At 39.1% G+C, this 17,203-nt stretch overlaps 1 protein-coding gene across 2 annotated transcripts in view; it reads left to right on the forward strand.

The window, feature by feature from the left end:
• LRRC49 (leucine rich repeat containing 49) overlaps positions 1-17,203 on the forward strand; it is a 115,505-nt gene that overhangs the window by 3,848 nt on the left and 94,454 nt on the right. For both annotated transcript variants that reach the window (XM_073303708.1, XM_073303709.1), the window contains exons 2-6: positions 431-493; positions 1,597-1,684; positions 4,601-4,798; positions 7,182-7,284; positions 9,868-10,071. In XM_073303708.1, the coding sequence (XP_073159809.1) occupies positions 431-493; positions 1,597-1,684; positions 4,601-4,798; positions 7,182-7,284; positions 9,868-10,071 (656 nt within the window). The remainder of the gene's footprint in view (positions 1-430; positions 494-1,596; positions 1,685-4,600; positions 4,799-7,181; positions 7,285-9,867; positions 10,072-17,203) is intronic.

Genomic DNA, 17,203 nt, shown 5'->3' on the forward strand with positions numbered 1-17,203 from the left:
AGGAGCTGGAGGGGGAACATGCCGCTGCTTCCAGGAACTGTGCGGAGCGGGGCAAGCCCCAGACCCCACTCCATGGCAGTAGCTCGAGGGCCGGGTTAAAACGTCTGATGGGCTGGACGTGGACTGTAGTTTGCCCACCCCTGCTCTACATACTACCAAAAGATGCATGCAGTGTAGACCAGAGTTCCAGATGCTGCTTGAGTGTAAAATGGAAAGAAAGTATGATGGGGGTGATCAGTGAGTACAGATTACCATAAATGAATATACTTTTGTCCCTTCTGACGGTATTATCTAAGACAGCCTTCTTTATTGGATGAATTATTATATTTAGAGAATTTCCCTCATTAATAAGGTATATTTAGCCTTTTGTTTTAAGCAGTCAGTTTTTGCAAAATGCCATCTGTTTTTTGGGTTTTTTTTCAATTTACAGGTTAACAACTGTGGACTTCACCTGGTTCTTCAAACCTCTTCAGTGGCAGAGAGAAATAAGCCAGTAAGATCCAAATATGATTTTTTTTTAAATTACTGAAATGTAACTTAATTAGTTATTCCAACTGTATTAGTTAATACAGATGCAAAAATACTCTTGTACTTAGTATGTTGTTTTGTAAAGATTTATTTCCGCCATCGGGGACAGGTGCTATATAAAGTAAAAGCACTGGGGTTAATCACTGCTTTGCTATGAACCCAGAATAAGTTTCAGCATCTTGTTGTGCCTCCTTTCTGTTTTTCCTACTGCTCTGGGTGGGGAGTCTATCTGGTGCAGTGCATGTTTTCCAGTTCAGCTGTGCTGGCCAGTGTATTGTGGGGGGTGCAGTCATGTCTCAATTCCCATCTTTTTCTTCTTGCCTATGTGCTTGAGGAAGTGGAAGAGTGGCCAAGTAGAGACTGCTCCCCCTCTAGTACCACTCTCCAGCATGTGTTTGACTCATTATTATTAAGAAAACAGATTTCTTGTTACTGTATTCATGCCTAGTACCCTGAAAATAATTGTATATTGCACGTGCAAGATTTGACATTGGAGGCAATCTTTTTTAATCTACTGAATTCTTGCATTTATATTCTAAAAATAAAGATCTTCAATAGAATTATTCTTTTAATGGATATCTATTTTATAAATAACACATTTTTGGCTGAGATTTTCAAAGCCAGCAAAACAATGTAGACACCCAGTAGCTATTAATTTTAATGGGAAGTGGGTGTTCAAATTCTCTAGGCAACTTTGAAAACCTCAGCCTAACTGAAGTACTGTTTGTACCTTCTGTCCATTTTCTTGTTGATAATGAAATATTTTAAATGAACATAATTTTATCTAATCTGTTTTAGATATTTATAATATGCCTGTTCAATAAACCTGTCATATAAAGTCTTTCTGGTACTTCACAGTGAAATCTGAATATTACTGCCTTATTGAAGTGAATAATACATTTTAACGTGGGATAAATCAACTATTAATGATCATTCCCCAGAAAAGAAATATCTACCTTAAATAAATTATAATAACCGTGTTCCAAATTTATACAGTTAACTGTAAAACAATATGTGTGTTTAAAAATCTTGTTTCACATATGTCATATTTTAAACATTGTGTTGCAGTTTGAATTCAGGGTAAATAAAGACCAGTCGTCTTTCCACAACAGGCTCTTGCAACATGATCTGGAAAAAAACTATTCAGGAAAACAAGGTAAAGTTTCCTTTTCTAGTTAACTTCTATAACCGCATTAATTATAGAAAGAAAAAGTGTGACTAGCAAACAGGAACTTATTTAACAGGACATACACTGAGTACACTTTGAAAAATAATTATTATTTCTGGCATATGAAAGACTTGACTGTATTCTCATCTTGGTGCATGGCCACAGGGGAGACTAGCTCTAGTTATTATTTTTTGTTTGTTTCAAATTCACTGTAATAATGTAATATTGGTGTTGTTTGCTGCTTTACCACGTAATGCTATTTGCCAATTCATTATTTAGGTAATGTAGTTTTTCATATAATAATCATGTCTTGCTTTATAAAAATCATAGAAATTGTCCATCATTTCATGGAAACTTTGTAAACATGTAAACATTTGTAGGACAACACAGTGAGTTTTGCACTGAAATAGTCTGTGCTGTGTCAGCTTTGAATGATAGAATTTAAATGTTTACAAGGCTGTTAATCCAGCATCTTGGAAAAAGGTTATTTCTCAGTCTTCTGATGCTTTTTTGAAGTACTTTGAAATCAGGAATTTTGTCACTTGCACTACTATCTAGTTACCAGAACAGAATATGTAGGGAGTTTCAGTGTAAACCTGGGTGTCTGACATATCACACTCTGTTAATTTGCTGCTTAGCTGAGGAACTAGCTCTTTAACACAATTACAGACCTAGTTTTGGGGAACTAATAGTTTTCTTTTGAATAAGGTTGGGGAAATATGTTAAATATGGGGACCATCTACTATGATGATATCCCTTGATATCAAAAGTAAGAAAGTAACCAATATTCATTTTATGTGAATGTATTATGTTGAACTTGTGTGTGTGTGTGATTACTGTCTCCTATTCTATCAGTACCCATAGGCTCCATGAGCTCAAAAAATTCAGACTGTTTCTCCTAAATCTGTTGCTTCAATAATTGGGATAGTTGAATAGTTCTTTCTGGAGCACTTTGTAACTTTTAACTATCTGTGCCAGAAGAAGAATTTTTTGTTTGTTTGATTGAACTAGACAAGACTGTTTTTAGATCAAGGTCCCGTTTAAAGAGGAGAATGATTCCACTGGGAAGAAAATAGGGGTCATTTTCCTCGTGAATTTTTTTAAACAACAAAACATCTTAGCTGTATGGCAGTGAAAGCCATATAAGATTTCACTGCCAATTGTACTGTGGATGGAAGGAGCCATAAAATTCATCACGTTTTTTGCCATGTTGCTGCTGCCTGCATCCTACAGGAATTGTGATTGGAGTGAACATAAGATTGGTTTGATTACAGTGATATGGAAGTCTCCAAACACCAATCGGTTTTTTATGTATGTGTGACATACCATGGTACAATCCAGACTAATGAGCAACTGTGTCACCCCTGCCCTGCAACCTTGGGTGCCTTACAATGCCTTGCTGAAGTTGCTCTCACCTGGGCTGCTCACAAACAGTCTTCCAGCATAAGTTTCTGTTTATGGCGGCAGCCTGCCAGACACACTTGGGTTACACTCTAGCTCTCACTAGCCTTGGTTTTATTGCAGGATGACCCCAATAGACCCCCAGTCTTAGATTTCCCCTCAGAAATGTATGTCCTGTACTGCCTAGCCCTCTCTTGGACAGTACCAGTTATATTAAGTCCATTATTCCTTTAAGAGATATGCACACAACTTGTCACCCACAATGGAGTTACCCAGAAACTTCAATTTAAACACATTGGATTAGACAAAACAATAAAAAAAGTTTACAAACTACAAAGAGAGAGATTTTAAGTGAGCACAAGTAATAAGTTACAAAAGTCAGAAATGGTTACAAGAAAAATAATGTTTACTAATACCTAACTTAACAAACTATATCAGATTCAAGCAGAGTTTCTCAGGACATGCTTTCAGCAGTCTGACTGACCAAGCCCTATAGGTCAGGACCCCTCCCCCAGAATCTAACAGATGTTTCCTTTGCTGCTTCAATTTCAGTGAATGCGATAGGCAGGGAGAGAGAAAGAGAAAGGGGAGCCTTGGGATGTTTGTCCCTCCTTTTTCTAGTTTCAGTCCCTCTCTTGAGAAACATTTCCAGCTGAGCACTAGGAGTCAAAGAATCTGTGTGGAAGGATGTTCCCTTCTGGGTTTTTTCACCTGTTTGACCTTTTTTTATTTCCCTTCATGCTTGATGACTCTGTGCTCTGTTTAATTTGCATTTAAGCAGTAAACACATTCCTTTGTTTAGGACAGACCTGTTTGCCAACTTCTGTTTTGGCAGGAGTCGGGGGTTTGGAACATATGTTAATAACATCATACAGGGAAATCTTATAACTTCACATATAATGTTGCCACACACATTTTATCAGGATGATACTGACCAACAAATTAGCAGTTTTCAGATGATACCTTACAGGGCATACTTGTACAAAGGTTATTACAATAGTGTGTAGGGTATGAATACAGGGGTGTATTCTGTCACAGCATGTCCAGTTCTTTTTAAAGAATACAAATAAACAAAATACTCTTTAACATAATGATTTTGTAGACAAATAAACGACTGATTTCTAGATAGCTTGTGTAGTTTATTTCATTGGCGCTGGAGCACCCACATGGAAAAAAGGTGGGTGCTGAGGAGCCCCTATCATCTCCCACCCCCCTGCCTGCCGGCGGGTCCCATGGATCAGCGCCTCCCACCTGCTGTGAACAGCTGTTTCGAAGTGCAGGAGGCTGGGAGGGTGGGGGGAGGAGTGAGGACATGGCACGCTTAAGAGAGGGGATGGAGCGGGGATGGGAAGGGGTGGGCCTTAGGAGAAGAATGGAGTAGGGATGGGGCCTGGGTGAGAGTCGGGGTCGAACACCCCTGGCTCTTCGGAAAGTCAGCTCCTGTGGTTTATTTTATTGTGCAATGAACTGCAGGTTTGTGGTAATTTATATTTTTTCCTCCAGGAGATGGAAGATTATTGACCCCTTTGGTGCGTAATAAGCAAGTGTATGTCCCAGTAGCAGCCAATTTGGCAGAACTTTCTGGTCTGGAATTGAAACAAGGTGCAGGCTGTCTATCAGCATTTGGAGATTCTTCTATTCATACTCCTACAAAATCCAGAACCCGACAGGGCTGTCATAGCGCTGGTCCAAATATTTCAGGTAACTATGGAGACTAGTCTGTGTTGATAAGTAGTCCAATTTTTTTCTTTCTAATTATGTGTCTTATGGAAAAGTTATAGGTTACAACTCCTCATGCCTCTCCAGTTGCCAGGATGTGTGGCTAATCAGAAAGCACTGGCTGCTAATCCTTTATGTTTTTGTATTATGAGTATCAGAATGAGCCTTATCAATAAATTGTTAGTTATAGTTTTACATTAAAAGGACCTCTTTTCTTAAATATAGATTTCTTCTTCTTCTTCCCTAAGTTTTGTATTGTCTGTATGAACCATTGTCCAATATTATACCATACTCCACGCAGGCTTCCTGTTACATTTCAGATTGTTTTTCAAGTCTTTGATCTTGCATGTATTGGTCCAAACAATTAAATTAAACTTATTTAATTTTCTCTTTGGTCCTATCTATTCATTATATCCCCCCATGTCATTATTGCTTTTTTTTTTGTGTGGGGGGGGAGGAATTATCTTACTCTCCCTCTCTGCTCCCCACAAAAAAATAAAAACGAAGTTTGGGTTGCTCCAGGAATTTAGCATGAAAATTAGGGGAAAGTGCCGAAAGTGTTATGTTTTTAAACAAGAATCCTACCTAATCACAGTATTCATCAGTATGTCTGGTCCAGGGGCAGGCAAACTTTTTGGCCTGAGGGCCACATCAGGTTTCCAAAATTTTATGGTGGGCCGGTTAGGGGAGGCTGTGCCTCCCCAAACAGCCAGGTTTGGCCTGGCCCCCGACCCCTATCTGACCAACCCTGCTTCTCGCCCCCCTAACGGCCCCCTCGGGGCTCCTGCCCCATCCACCACCCCCGTCCCCTGATGGCCCCCGCCCCGAAAGCCCCCCACCACCCCATCCAACCCTTCCTCTCCTTCTGACTGCCCTCCCGGGACCCCTGCCCCCATTCAACCCCCCTGTTTCCTGCCCTCTGACCACCTCGACCCCTATCCACCCCCCCAGCCCCGACCACCCCCTCGAACTCTCCTGCCATCCATCCAACCCTCTCTGCCCCCTTACCTCGCTGCCTGGAGCGCTGGCGGTGCTACAGCCATGCTGCCGCACAGCACAGAGCACTGGGTCAGGCTGGGGGTCTGCAGCTGCACTGCCCCAGGAGCTCGCAGGCCCCTCCCCCCCGCCCAGAGCATCGCGCCAGCAGCGCAGTGAGCTGAGGCTGCACGTGGGGCGGGGGGCTAGCCTCCTGGGCCAGGAGCTGGGCTGGAGGGTCCCATGGGCCGTAGTTTGCCCACCTCTGGTCTAGTCTGACTTTAGGTTTAAAACAAAAAGGAATGAACTTTTTGATGTGTCAAAGAAACTATTCTTTGTTGCTTCTTTCAAACTTTCTTCCTCACCCTAACCCCAATTTAAACTTATTTTAATTATAAGGGAAGGAGGAATCGTGCAATCAGCTATAGGACTTGAGCCCCCATTCTTATGGGTGGGGGGAGTATGGGCACAGTGAGCTATTTCAGAAGAATAGTTTTTTGGTGAATAGTTCTCCAAATAAGTCAGAGGTTTTCAGGCTGCTTTGGTTTTGTATGTGTTTTAATGAATTTTAAGCCCCTTCTCCTCCCCGCCAATTATTTAACTATTAAGTACAGTATAGACTCCAGAGTAGCCAATTAAATTATGTCATCAAAATAGCCCTTCCTTTCTTTCACCATAACAGAGGGAGACATAGGGCCCATTCCCATAAGGTGCTGTGAACTCCTGACTGTGTGAATAATTCCATTCAGCACTTACTTGACTGGACCTTATAATGTGAGGCTGCTTCATTTTATTGTATTTTTAAAATTAAAATATCATCATCCACACCCACATGGACATATTTCCCCCTTTAAAAATATGCCTAACTTCAGGCATAGCCAGTTATAGGCTTAGAATTGGGGTGAAGTAAAATAAAATTCTTCTAGTTCACCTCTGTTTCATTTGGAAGATGTCTTCCTCAGAGTTCAGATATTGCAGTTAAATCCATGAATGCAACCTGTAACCCGATGTCTGAATGATTCTGGAGCATTCTAATACAAATAAAGGTAACTTCAAGCAGGTTCCAAATTTACAATATACTATAAACAATCAGTTGGTATCAAGCTGTGTAAAATCAACCAAATAAATAGTTACGTTTCTAAAAGCATATGTATAGTATGGTTGTAGTAACTTATAAATAGCACAAGAGAAAACATGGGTAAATAGTCATTCTAATATAAACACTGGGTAGAGTCAATTAAGTACTATGATGGAGTCCTAACATACATGTGAACAATGCATATCTTTTAATTTTTGGCACATAGGAATATTCTACCTTTATTCTGCAGAATTAGTGAAGCAACTTTTAAAATTTCTAAGTCAAGTTATTTTTTGTACGATTTTCTAATAGATAACATAAATTTTGGGAGCAGTTCATCAATCACAGCATTTCCCATTCTGCATCGTGCTGCTGATGAAAAAATACTGAATTCTGATAGGCTGACCCTTGAAAGGTGAGGAATGTTCCAATAAGATATATTTGAGAATGGTATGTTGTGTAGATGAGAAAAATGTGCACTGCACTTAAAACTTCAATGTAATTTGTCATAAATTTGACAAATATTCCATTCGTGCCTGGTCTCAGTTTGAGAGCTAACTTTTTTTTAGGGTTGACAGATATCTTTTTTGTTATATTTGAATGGGCAAACTTTTGCATTTTAACTCCTTGTAGTTTGGTCTATAATTTGAATTCTGACATGCCAGAATCTTTAAACTAAAGACGGTCTCTATTATTATTAATTAGTATTATTCAACTAATGCCCAGAGGCCCCAATTAAAATTTGGCCCCCATTTTGTTAGATGGTACAGAGATATGAAGACATGGTCCATGTTGGCCTCCATTGCTGTGGTGGCTGAGTACTACTAAAAATTTGTTCTCACAACACTCCTCTGAGGTAGAGAAGTATGGTTATCACTGTTTTAAAGATGAGGAACCGAGGCACTGAGAGGTTAAATGAGTTACAGCTGGTCACATAGGAATTCTGTAGCAAAGCCAAAAAATAAACCCTAATTTCCTGAGTCGTAGTCCAATGCATTGATCATAACATTCTTCCATATAGATAATTATTCCCTCTTGTTAAGATGCTCAAGAGATGTCCCAAAAGAAAAAGTATGCATAAAGATCATGATTAACTCGGAGTCAGGCAATGAAAGGAACGTGATCATGCATCCTGGACCTCATTCTGTCATAATAATCTGCTTTGGAGAAGCTGAACAGCCTTCCTTCCTTCCAAGATGTTCCCTTTCCCCCTTCTCCCAAATTTGGTGGTGACACATCAGAAATGTTCTGGCTTACATTAACACTAAAAATGATTCTGCTGTTTTCTGGCATCAGTAACAAGGAGCAGGCACTGATGCACCAAGGGGTCTGAATGCCAGAGAGACGTGAGGTGAGGACAGAACACCCTAGCTTGGGCACCAGTGTACAGAGAAATATTTAGTAAAACACTTAGGAAGCTGCACAAAGAAAGCTGGTTCATGCATTGCTTATGGTTTTACAAGAAAAATACTGTGCTGAAACATGGAGGGCAGGTGCTGTGGAAGATACTGAAACACTGGAGAGAAAGCATGTCACAGCGTGAGTGAACATGTCAAAATATGCACTGGCACTCCCCAGCTGGTGTCAAAACCCTAGGTAGAAATTGAAGCCATTGCTAAAAGCTAGTGGAGTGTCCTGTAACTATCTTTTGTCCAACAGTCTGGAAAAAATGGTGACAAGTCACAGCAGAATTTGTGAATTTTGCAAAATCTTAATTTTATATAAATTAGTTTAAAGGAGAATTTTTCTCTTCTCTAGTGCAAATTTGTTTTGATTCTTCCATCCCTAATAGATGCCTTATAAATGGGCATCCCATCTGAAAATTGTAAAAATACTATATTTTGCTCCTTTTCATGTAAATGGTGATAAAGTCCTGCAATAACGATGCATAATTCTTTTACGAGTCAAGTTCCTAACTAATGGTAAGATTAGAAAAATTATCTACACATTCAGGGTAAAACTCTGGCCCCATTGAGGTCAATGGGAGTTTTGTTATGGTTAGCAGGGCCAGGATTTCACCCTCACTTGTTAACTTGTCTGTCGGGTTTTATGAATTTCTGGGCTAACACATTGTGGCTATGAGGTCATTTCTGGCTACATAACTATAGTGGCATAACTTTTAGAATAATAATAAAAAAGCAAAGGTCTTAAAAATGAAATAGTAAAACAGGATAAATCCCTAGCCTGCAAAAGTTTATATCCCAGCATGTAGCTACTCCCACAAGGAGTCCCATGAGTTCAGTGGGATTCCTCCTAGAAGCCACTGTCAGAGGGGCTGTAACCCTTTGCAGCACCACACCCACAACTTGTTTTACTTTTGTGTATAGCCTAGATTGGTTTTGTTTTTACTTGTCATATTTAACGTGTATTGTTGCATTTATTAGTTTTATAAAGTAAAAGTTCAATAAACCAATGAATACCCCCCAAATATTAAAAGGATAGTTTTTGATTGGCATTAGTATAAATATGGACTGCTGATATGGTATCCAGGCTGCCACTGGCTGTTGGAAGATTAAAATGTTGACACAGAGGGGCTGATACTGAGATGATGACTCTGCAGCAACACTGCTGAGTAACAAGTAAATAAATGATGATTAAAAGAAAGGCTTTAGGAAACATTTTGAAGTCTCTGGCCATATTTATTAATACAATTTGGTGCAAAATTTATATATTGAGTTTAGTTAACATCACGTAGTTCTAACAGTTCTTAAAATAAATGAAGTTTAACAATATAGTGCAATGAAATGACTTTAGTCTATGTGTTTTATTATCAGAGTAGTTCAGATTATTAAAAGAACACTAAATACAAAACAAAAATGGAATATTGAAAATTGTCATGATCTCTTCAGGATTCTTTGGTATAATTCACATTTGCACAATATTTTTACAAATATATTTAATTCCTACTAGGGAGAGTTTGTTTTATGACTTACTTTACGTTTTTTTAATTTTCTAATAATGGATTACAAAATTATTACTTATAATCTTTCTTTTTCAGGCAAAAACTGACAGTTTGTCCAGTTATCGATGGGGAAGAACATCTTCGCCTGTTGAACTTCCAGCATAACTTTATAACTCGGATCCAGAATATCTCTAATCTGCAGCATCTTGTTTTCTTAGATTTATATGATAATCAGATAGAGGAAATAAGTGGGCTTTCAACTTTGTGGTCTCTACGTGTCCTCCTGTTGGGGAAGAACAGGTAACAAAAGTTCTTTTGAATAGATCTGTATATTTATTTATGGTGTAACACCTGTAGCCTGCATCATATCTGTTCTGTTTAAAGTTCCTGATTGTCAGATTAGTTATGAGAGCTGCAAACTGTTTCATTCGTCTCTGTTAGGACCAATGTGGAGCATGGTGCTGGGATTTTTCATTTTTCCAAAATGCCACAAAACTCAGAATTTTTGCTATGGAATTTGCCATTTTGTCTGCAGCCAGATGTTGAACAACTTTTATATCCCTATGTTGCCAGGAACTGCCTGCTGGTGACTCTTGCTCTCTAGTTTTCCCCACAAGAGGGCGTTAATTGAATTACAGTGCATAATCCCTGCACTGTTTGATGTATCCAGGTATCAGGGGGTTGGAGAACCAAGCGCTGGAGTTCAGCTTGCAGCTAGAGAGTGGAGAGAGTGAGAAGTTTGTAAGCCAAGTGGAGAATAGCACAGTAATGAAGTCCTAGGGAGTAGTGGAAAGGAGCTTCAGAAGTTGCCTACAGTCTCCCCTTTTCCTGTCATATATTGGAGGAAGGAGAGTGGAGGCTACAGGAATGGAGCTGAACGGCTCGGGCTCTATGCTCTATAGTTTTAAAAAATTGTCAAAATAATAATGACAAGTGGTAAATGAATAAGTATTTTTAACTGAGATGTGCATGGTTTTGTATGAGTAAGGGAGGATGCGAATGCAAGGTATTTCATGATGGTAGAATAAATGTTTCAGTGAAATTTAGGGTTTGCTGATGTGAAATTGGGTCCCATTGTGCCACTGTGTCTGGGGACTTGAATATAGCTTTCTGGTACAATGGAGTGGCTACACCACATTTAAATATGAAGGAGCAGACTAGTAAGTAGAGCTAAATAATATGGGATCTTGGGATCTTGAGTCTGATAGTGCTTCTAATTATACAGTTCTGTTGACAGTGTAACAAATAAGTTAAAAGTTGAAATATTAACAATTTATATTGTAATACAGGACAATGGATATTGCAAGGAGTGCACAAATTCAGATTACTATGCAAGAATTTTTAGCAATTTCTATTGACGTCCTCACTTTCAGTAAAATCATTATTTTTTTAAAAGTAAACTAGTTTATCTGCATGATTCTGAGAACAAAGGCTGGTTTAAGTTCACAGCTCCCGAAGTTATGTGGTTACATCAGAATCTCAGCTTTCATTTAAATGTAAAAATAATTTTCTAGCCCTCTGTTTTCTGGCACTCATGGTTGTAAAGAAAAACTTGAAAATGTGACCCAAATATAACTTGTGCAGTGACAGCTAGTTGATTCTGCAGTCAGCCTGAAACAAAAGCTTTGAGAGAGGTGAACTGTATCTCAGAAGGGTGTTAACTTCAGGACCCACTGTTCTGAGGTGAGGGGGAGCCTGAGGTGGGGGGAAAATGGGAGTCTTAAGCTGCTACCCTCCTTTCTGCCACAACCATTCGAAAAGGAAGTGGTGGCCATAGCATGGGAGCGGGAGCATGGGGACAGAACCATTGTGGGGTCTCTGTTGTACCTAAGGCATACATTGCTCCAGTACAGCCCTGCTGAAAAGTGCATCTTAAACCTGAAGAAATTAACTAACACAATAGGGCTTGGCATCTTTGATACACCCCTATACAACGCTGCTGATGCCTGATTGTTCCAAAGGGGGTGTGTGGTTGACTGGTCAGTTTGTAACTCTGGTGTTCGTAACTCTGAGGTTCTACTGTAAATTGAATTGGTTTACATCAATGTAATTGATAACAGATTCTGGCCCATCAGCATAGGAATGAATCTGTTTCAAAACTAAACCTAGAATGTCAGTTAATTTAAAGTATGCAAATATACAAATATGAAGTTTTCAGTGGAGTAAATGCCTCCACGGTTTTAGGATTGTGAAGTTAAATTTCTTTCACTCTTAAACACTGTACACATGGCTGGATATCAGGTTTCAAGAAAAGATATAAGCTTGCGATCTTAACACTTTACTTTGCTTAGATGAGGCATGATATTTAGTAGGAATTCTTTGGATTAACTGGATTAACTTTGAATTCTCCTAGGTATCAATTTCTGTATGCTATTAGGTTCTCAATGTTAATGGCTTTTCTCTGTGGGAGATGCTAGAAGTCATCTACTTCAGATCAAGTTTTGTCTCAGATCTGGCGTTCAGGTCAGGTCTTTTTTTGATTTTGGTCAAACTTGTTCAGGGAATACTGGGTGTTAGTTTTAAAGAAATTAATCACTTAGGGACTTCTGCGCCAAAGAAGATTTATTAAGGAGTTTCCTCTCTGGTGCCTTGGACACTGAACTACCTTTCAATGAGATAAGGTGAGAGTTACCAGTCTTTCCCAGTAGTTGTTCACTTTCGCTAACTGCCCAGGTTTGCCAGTCTGCTGTTTCTGTTTGTCTCTTTATTAGATGGTACTATGTTGCGGGAATGCCTGGTTCTGATTGTTTTTTTCATCTCCTCTCTGAATCTTAAAGTTCTCTCTCCCCTTTGTCCCCTCAGCTCAAACCAAATCTCAGTTTCTCCTATGACATGGATACTTTTTCACTGTACTGATGAGGGTGGAATTTACATAAACATAAATCAGCTGAGTTTGAATGGACTGAAAATAGAGAAGGGCCTTGGGTTATAAGCCACCAGGCACCATTCCAGGAAGTTTCCATGGAAACACTCATTAAAACAGGTGTTTTATCTGTCTTACCCTCATCTTCCCTTAGTAGTTTAAAAAAATTCAGAAAGACACATAGGAGCAACAAATTTAACCCTTTTCTTTCTGGAACTGGAGTGGTTGTTTCTACAAACAGAAGGCCTTCATTCACGAGTACACCAGTTTAAAGGAGGTTTTTTACTTGTTGATACTTGGTTGAGCTATTTTATGTTTTATTTGTGAAATTATTAAATCTCACTAGGGTAAACTCATCTTTGATATAACTCAGCAATGATGATGGAGCTAGGCTGTAAACAATAAATCTGGCCTATCATGTTTAGGCATCATGTTTTATATTTTTTCTCAAAAACTTCTTTAACTTTGCAACAGTAGTAATAATACACACAATCAGGATATCAAATGTGATGAAACAATCTGTCCAATGTACAGTGCTTTTCTAAGAATATTACATTAAAACAACAACAACAACATTTTATTGACATCCAGGGACACACAATACAAAACTAAAACTTAACCGAAACAAAAATTAGAACCCTGTCCCAAATGTTTTTAAATAACCAAAAATTGGGCAAGCTGTCTACAGATTAACTTTTATGTGTTTTGGAGAAACATAGTAAGGCTTGTGTATTGGCTAAAAATAATAAGATTTTTGCCATTTTTATTAAGAATAATAGTTGTTTTTTTAAAAAAAGTCCAAAGATTTAGTCTTAGAGAGTGAGTCCTCCATTTGTTCACATTAATTCAAGAATGGGACCCATCTCTTTAATAATCATGTATTATTGCATGTAATATCAGTTAATCTTTCCATAATAATTATATCCCATGCTTCAGTCACCCAAAATGAGGTTGAGAGCATTTTGTTTTTTTCCCAAAATAAGTCTGTCATGCCAAGGGGAGAGGTTGCCTTTCCTTTGCTGAAATATATTTTCTCACTAGAGTTTTCTCAACTGCAGGGTCCCAGGAAAACTCAACCTTTGTAATTTTTTTTCTTAAATTAGAGGATACTTCTAATCAGAAAGCTTGAGGAAACCATAACAGTCCCACTAAATACATAAGTGTTCCACTTTTCCCACATTTATACCAATGTTTATTAAAGACTGCTCTATTTATTCTTTTATTTTAATGTTAAAATGGGCCAAAACCTGAACTATGTTTCTGTATCCTTCCTCAGCTAAAACTGGATCATAGCTGAACCATCCCGATATTCATTTCTTTTTGCAAAAGATATAACTGAAGAAGGTTCTGTAAAACCAAACCTATTCTATTTTTGTATAATGAACTTTCCATTCTTGCTGTCTTCTCCAGATGTCCACTCTTAACAGATGTTGAAAAGGAACTTGCAAAAAGCCAGTTTAGGCTCTAACATGCTCTGAGCATTGGCCATTTCCTTTCTAAATACCCATTGGGTGCACATTGCTCCATCAAGTTCTGTTCCATTTTTTCCAGCTGTTGGTGTTCTGAACCACTTTGCATTTGCTTTAGTAGTGTTCAATGTTTTCCTTTGTATTTAGCTTTTGTAGGAATAGTTTAGTCTTAATTTTGTTAGGTTTTTTATTTTAAAGAGTTAAAGGTGATCTTGCCAAAACCAGCGTCGTGCCAAAAACAGTATGTGATGTTGTCATAATAGATTTGTTACTAGCAAGCACACTACACTTTTTCAGTCCTTCCCTTCCACTCTTCCAGAAAAAAGGTCTCATTTGGACCTTTTGTTTCTGAGCCTGAATTCTTTAAACAGGTCAGTATTAATTTTTCACTCAGTGTATAGGCTGGAAGAAAGTTTTTCTCTAGTTATTGCCAGAAGCTAATCTACAGAACGGCTAACGTGTGCCTCAAACTTCACTGCAGCAAGGTGGTAGTCCCAAGTAAACTTAGCCACTTCTAATCTCAAACCATCTATCTCCAGTCATCAAACTTTCCTCTTTTTTTAACTGCATATCAATTCACCATCTTGGAGTAGTAAATGTTGAAGACGTTACGTAAGATATACATGCTCCAATTCTTACAATCATCTTTTCCTGCTGAACTTTTTTACATGAAACTTTTATCAATATTTCCACAAAAGTTTCCTACTTTTAATGTACACATGAGCCCATGTAATCTTGTCATTGAAGATTGTCTCTAAAAGTAGTTTTAATATTTTGCACATTTCTCTGCTACGGATGAAGGCGTCTGTCTTTCTGCACACAAAGTAGGCTGTTAAATTGGTCCCTTCCAGCCAGTTTAAATATTTTCTACAAGTAGTTCATCTTTAGATGGGAAGACAGTACATAGACTGGATGGTGGATTTTCCCACTGGTTCATGGTTTCTGCTATGGTGGTAGGAAATACAACTAGCAAATAGCGTAACTACAAAAATATAGGCCAAATCCTGAAACCTTTACTCGTATGAGTACTCCTATCTAATCGATAGGCGTAGTTGTGTCACTAAGGGCTGTATGATGAGACTCTGTGTTTGTTCAAGTCATTCATATCGACCATCTCCAGCAAAAGGCTGTACTTTATCGCTTGAATTGGAAAAATCATTAAGCAAATTTTAGGTGGTTTATGCACCTGATTACCAAGGAAGTGTTTTCTAATGTTAAAAGAAAAAAATCCTATAAAGTTGTCAGAAAGTATTGTATTATTCCTATTTATTTGGGGGCCTTAGCTTTTTGCACTGCAGCATTAAATATTTTACTTATGACTTTTAAGCATATTGCCTAGTACTACATAAAACAATTATTATTTAAGAGTGCTATGAAAGGTCAAAGTTTCCAAATAGTAATAACATCAGAGTGCTGGTATAGTATGCTGTATATAAAAGTTGTGGTTTGGAAACAGCCATTGAAGAGTTGTATTTTGATAAATGGCTAGAAAGAACCCTTTTTTTTACCTTGTTCTGGTTTTTCTAATTGGTTCTTGAAGAATAGAACATGGGATGTTTAATACAGTCTGCCAGTAGGTGATGCTGTTGTCTACATAATAATGTATGGTGACTTGAGGTTGGAATCTCAGCAAATGGAACAGAACAAAATAAAAAAAAGCAGTAAAATAGTAGGACTCTTCAGGGCTCTGAGTTAGGCCTTGGTAAGGAGTGGAATGTGCTTGAGAAGAGATGTTGCCAGCCACAGAAATCTCAGCAGCTCTCCAACATCACTTTCTACAAGCTATTACTCTCTGATCCCACTGAGAGTTACCAAAAGAAACTACACCATCTGCTCTAGAAACTGCCTGTAAAAGCACAAGAACAAATCTGCACAGACACACCCCTAGAACCCAGACCAGGGGTATTCTGTCTGCTACCCAAGATCCATAAACCTGGAAATCCTGGACACCCCATCATCTCAGGCATTGGCACCCTGACAGCAGGATTGTCTGGCTATGTAGACTCCCTCCTCAGGCCCTATGCTACCAGCACTCCCTGCTATCTTCGAGACACCACTGACTTCCTGAGGAAACTACAATCCATCGGTGATCTTCCTAAAAACACCATCCTGGCCACTATGGATATAGAAGCCCTCTACACCAACATTTCACACAAAGATGGACTACAAGCCGGCAGGAACAGTATCCCCGATAATGTCACGGCAAACCTGGTGGCTGAACTTTGTGACTTTGTCCTCACCCATAACTGTTTCACATCTGGGGACAATGTATACCTTCAAATCAGCGGCACTGCTATGGGTACCCGCATAGCCCCACAGTATGCCAACATTTTTATGGTTGACTTAGAACAACGCTTCCTCAGCTCTCGCCTCCTAATGCCCCTACTCTACTTGCGCTACATTGATGTCATCTCCATCATCTGGACCCATGGAAAAGAAGCCCTTGAGGAATTCCACCATGATTTCAACAATTTCCATCCCACCATCAACCTCAGCCTGGACCAGTCCACACAAGAGATCCACTTCCTGGACACTACGGTGCTAATAAGGGATGGTCACATAAACACCACCTTATACCGGAAACCTACTGACCGCTATACTTAACCTACATGCCTCCAGCTTTCATCCAGACCACACCACACGATCCATTGTCTACAGCCAAGCTCTACGATACAACCGCATTTGCTCCAACCTCTCAGACAGAGACAAACACCTATAAGATCTCTATCAAGCATTCTTACAACTACAGTACCCACCTGCTGAAGTGAAGAAACAGATTGACAGAGCCAGAAGAGTACCCAGAAGTCACCTACTACAGGACTGGCCCAACAAAGAAAATAACAGAATGCCGCTAGCCATCACCTTCAGCCCCCAACTAAAACCTCTCCAACGCATCATCAAGGATCTACAACCTATCCTAAAGGATGACCCATCGCTCTCACAGACCTTGGGAGACAGGCCAGTCCTTGCTTACGGACTGCCCCCCATCCTGAAGCAAATACTCACCAGCAACCACACAACAAAACCACTAATCCAGGAACCTATCCTTGCAACAAAGCCTGTTGCCAACTGTGTCCACATAGCTATTCAGGGGACACCA

This window comes from Lepidochelys kempii, chromosome 10 (genome assembly GCF_965140265.1).
Source record: "Lepidochelys kempii isolate rLepKem1 chromosome 10, rLepKem1.hap2, whole genome shotgun sequence".
NCBI classification, from domain to species: domain Eukaryota; kingdom Metazoa; phylum Chordata; order Testudines; family Cheloniidae; genus Lepidochelys; species Lepidochelys kempii.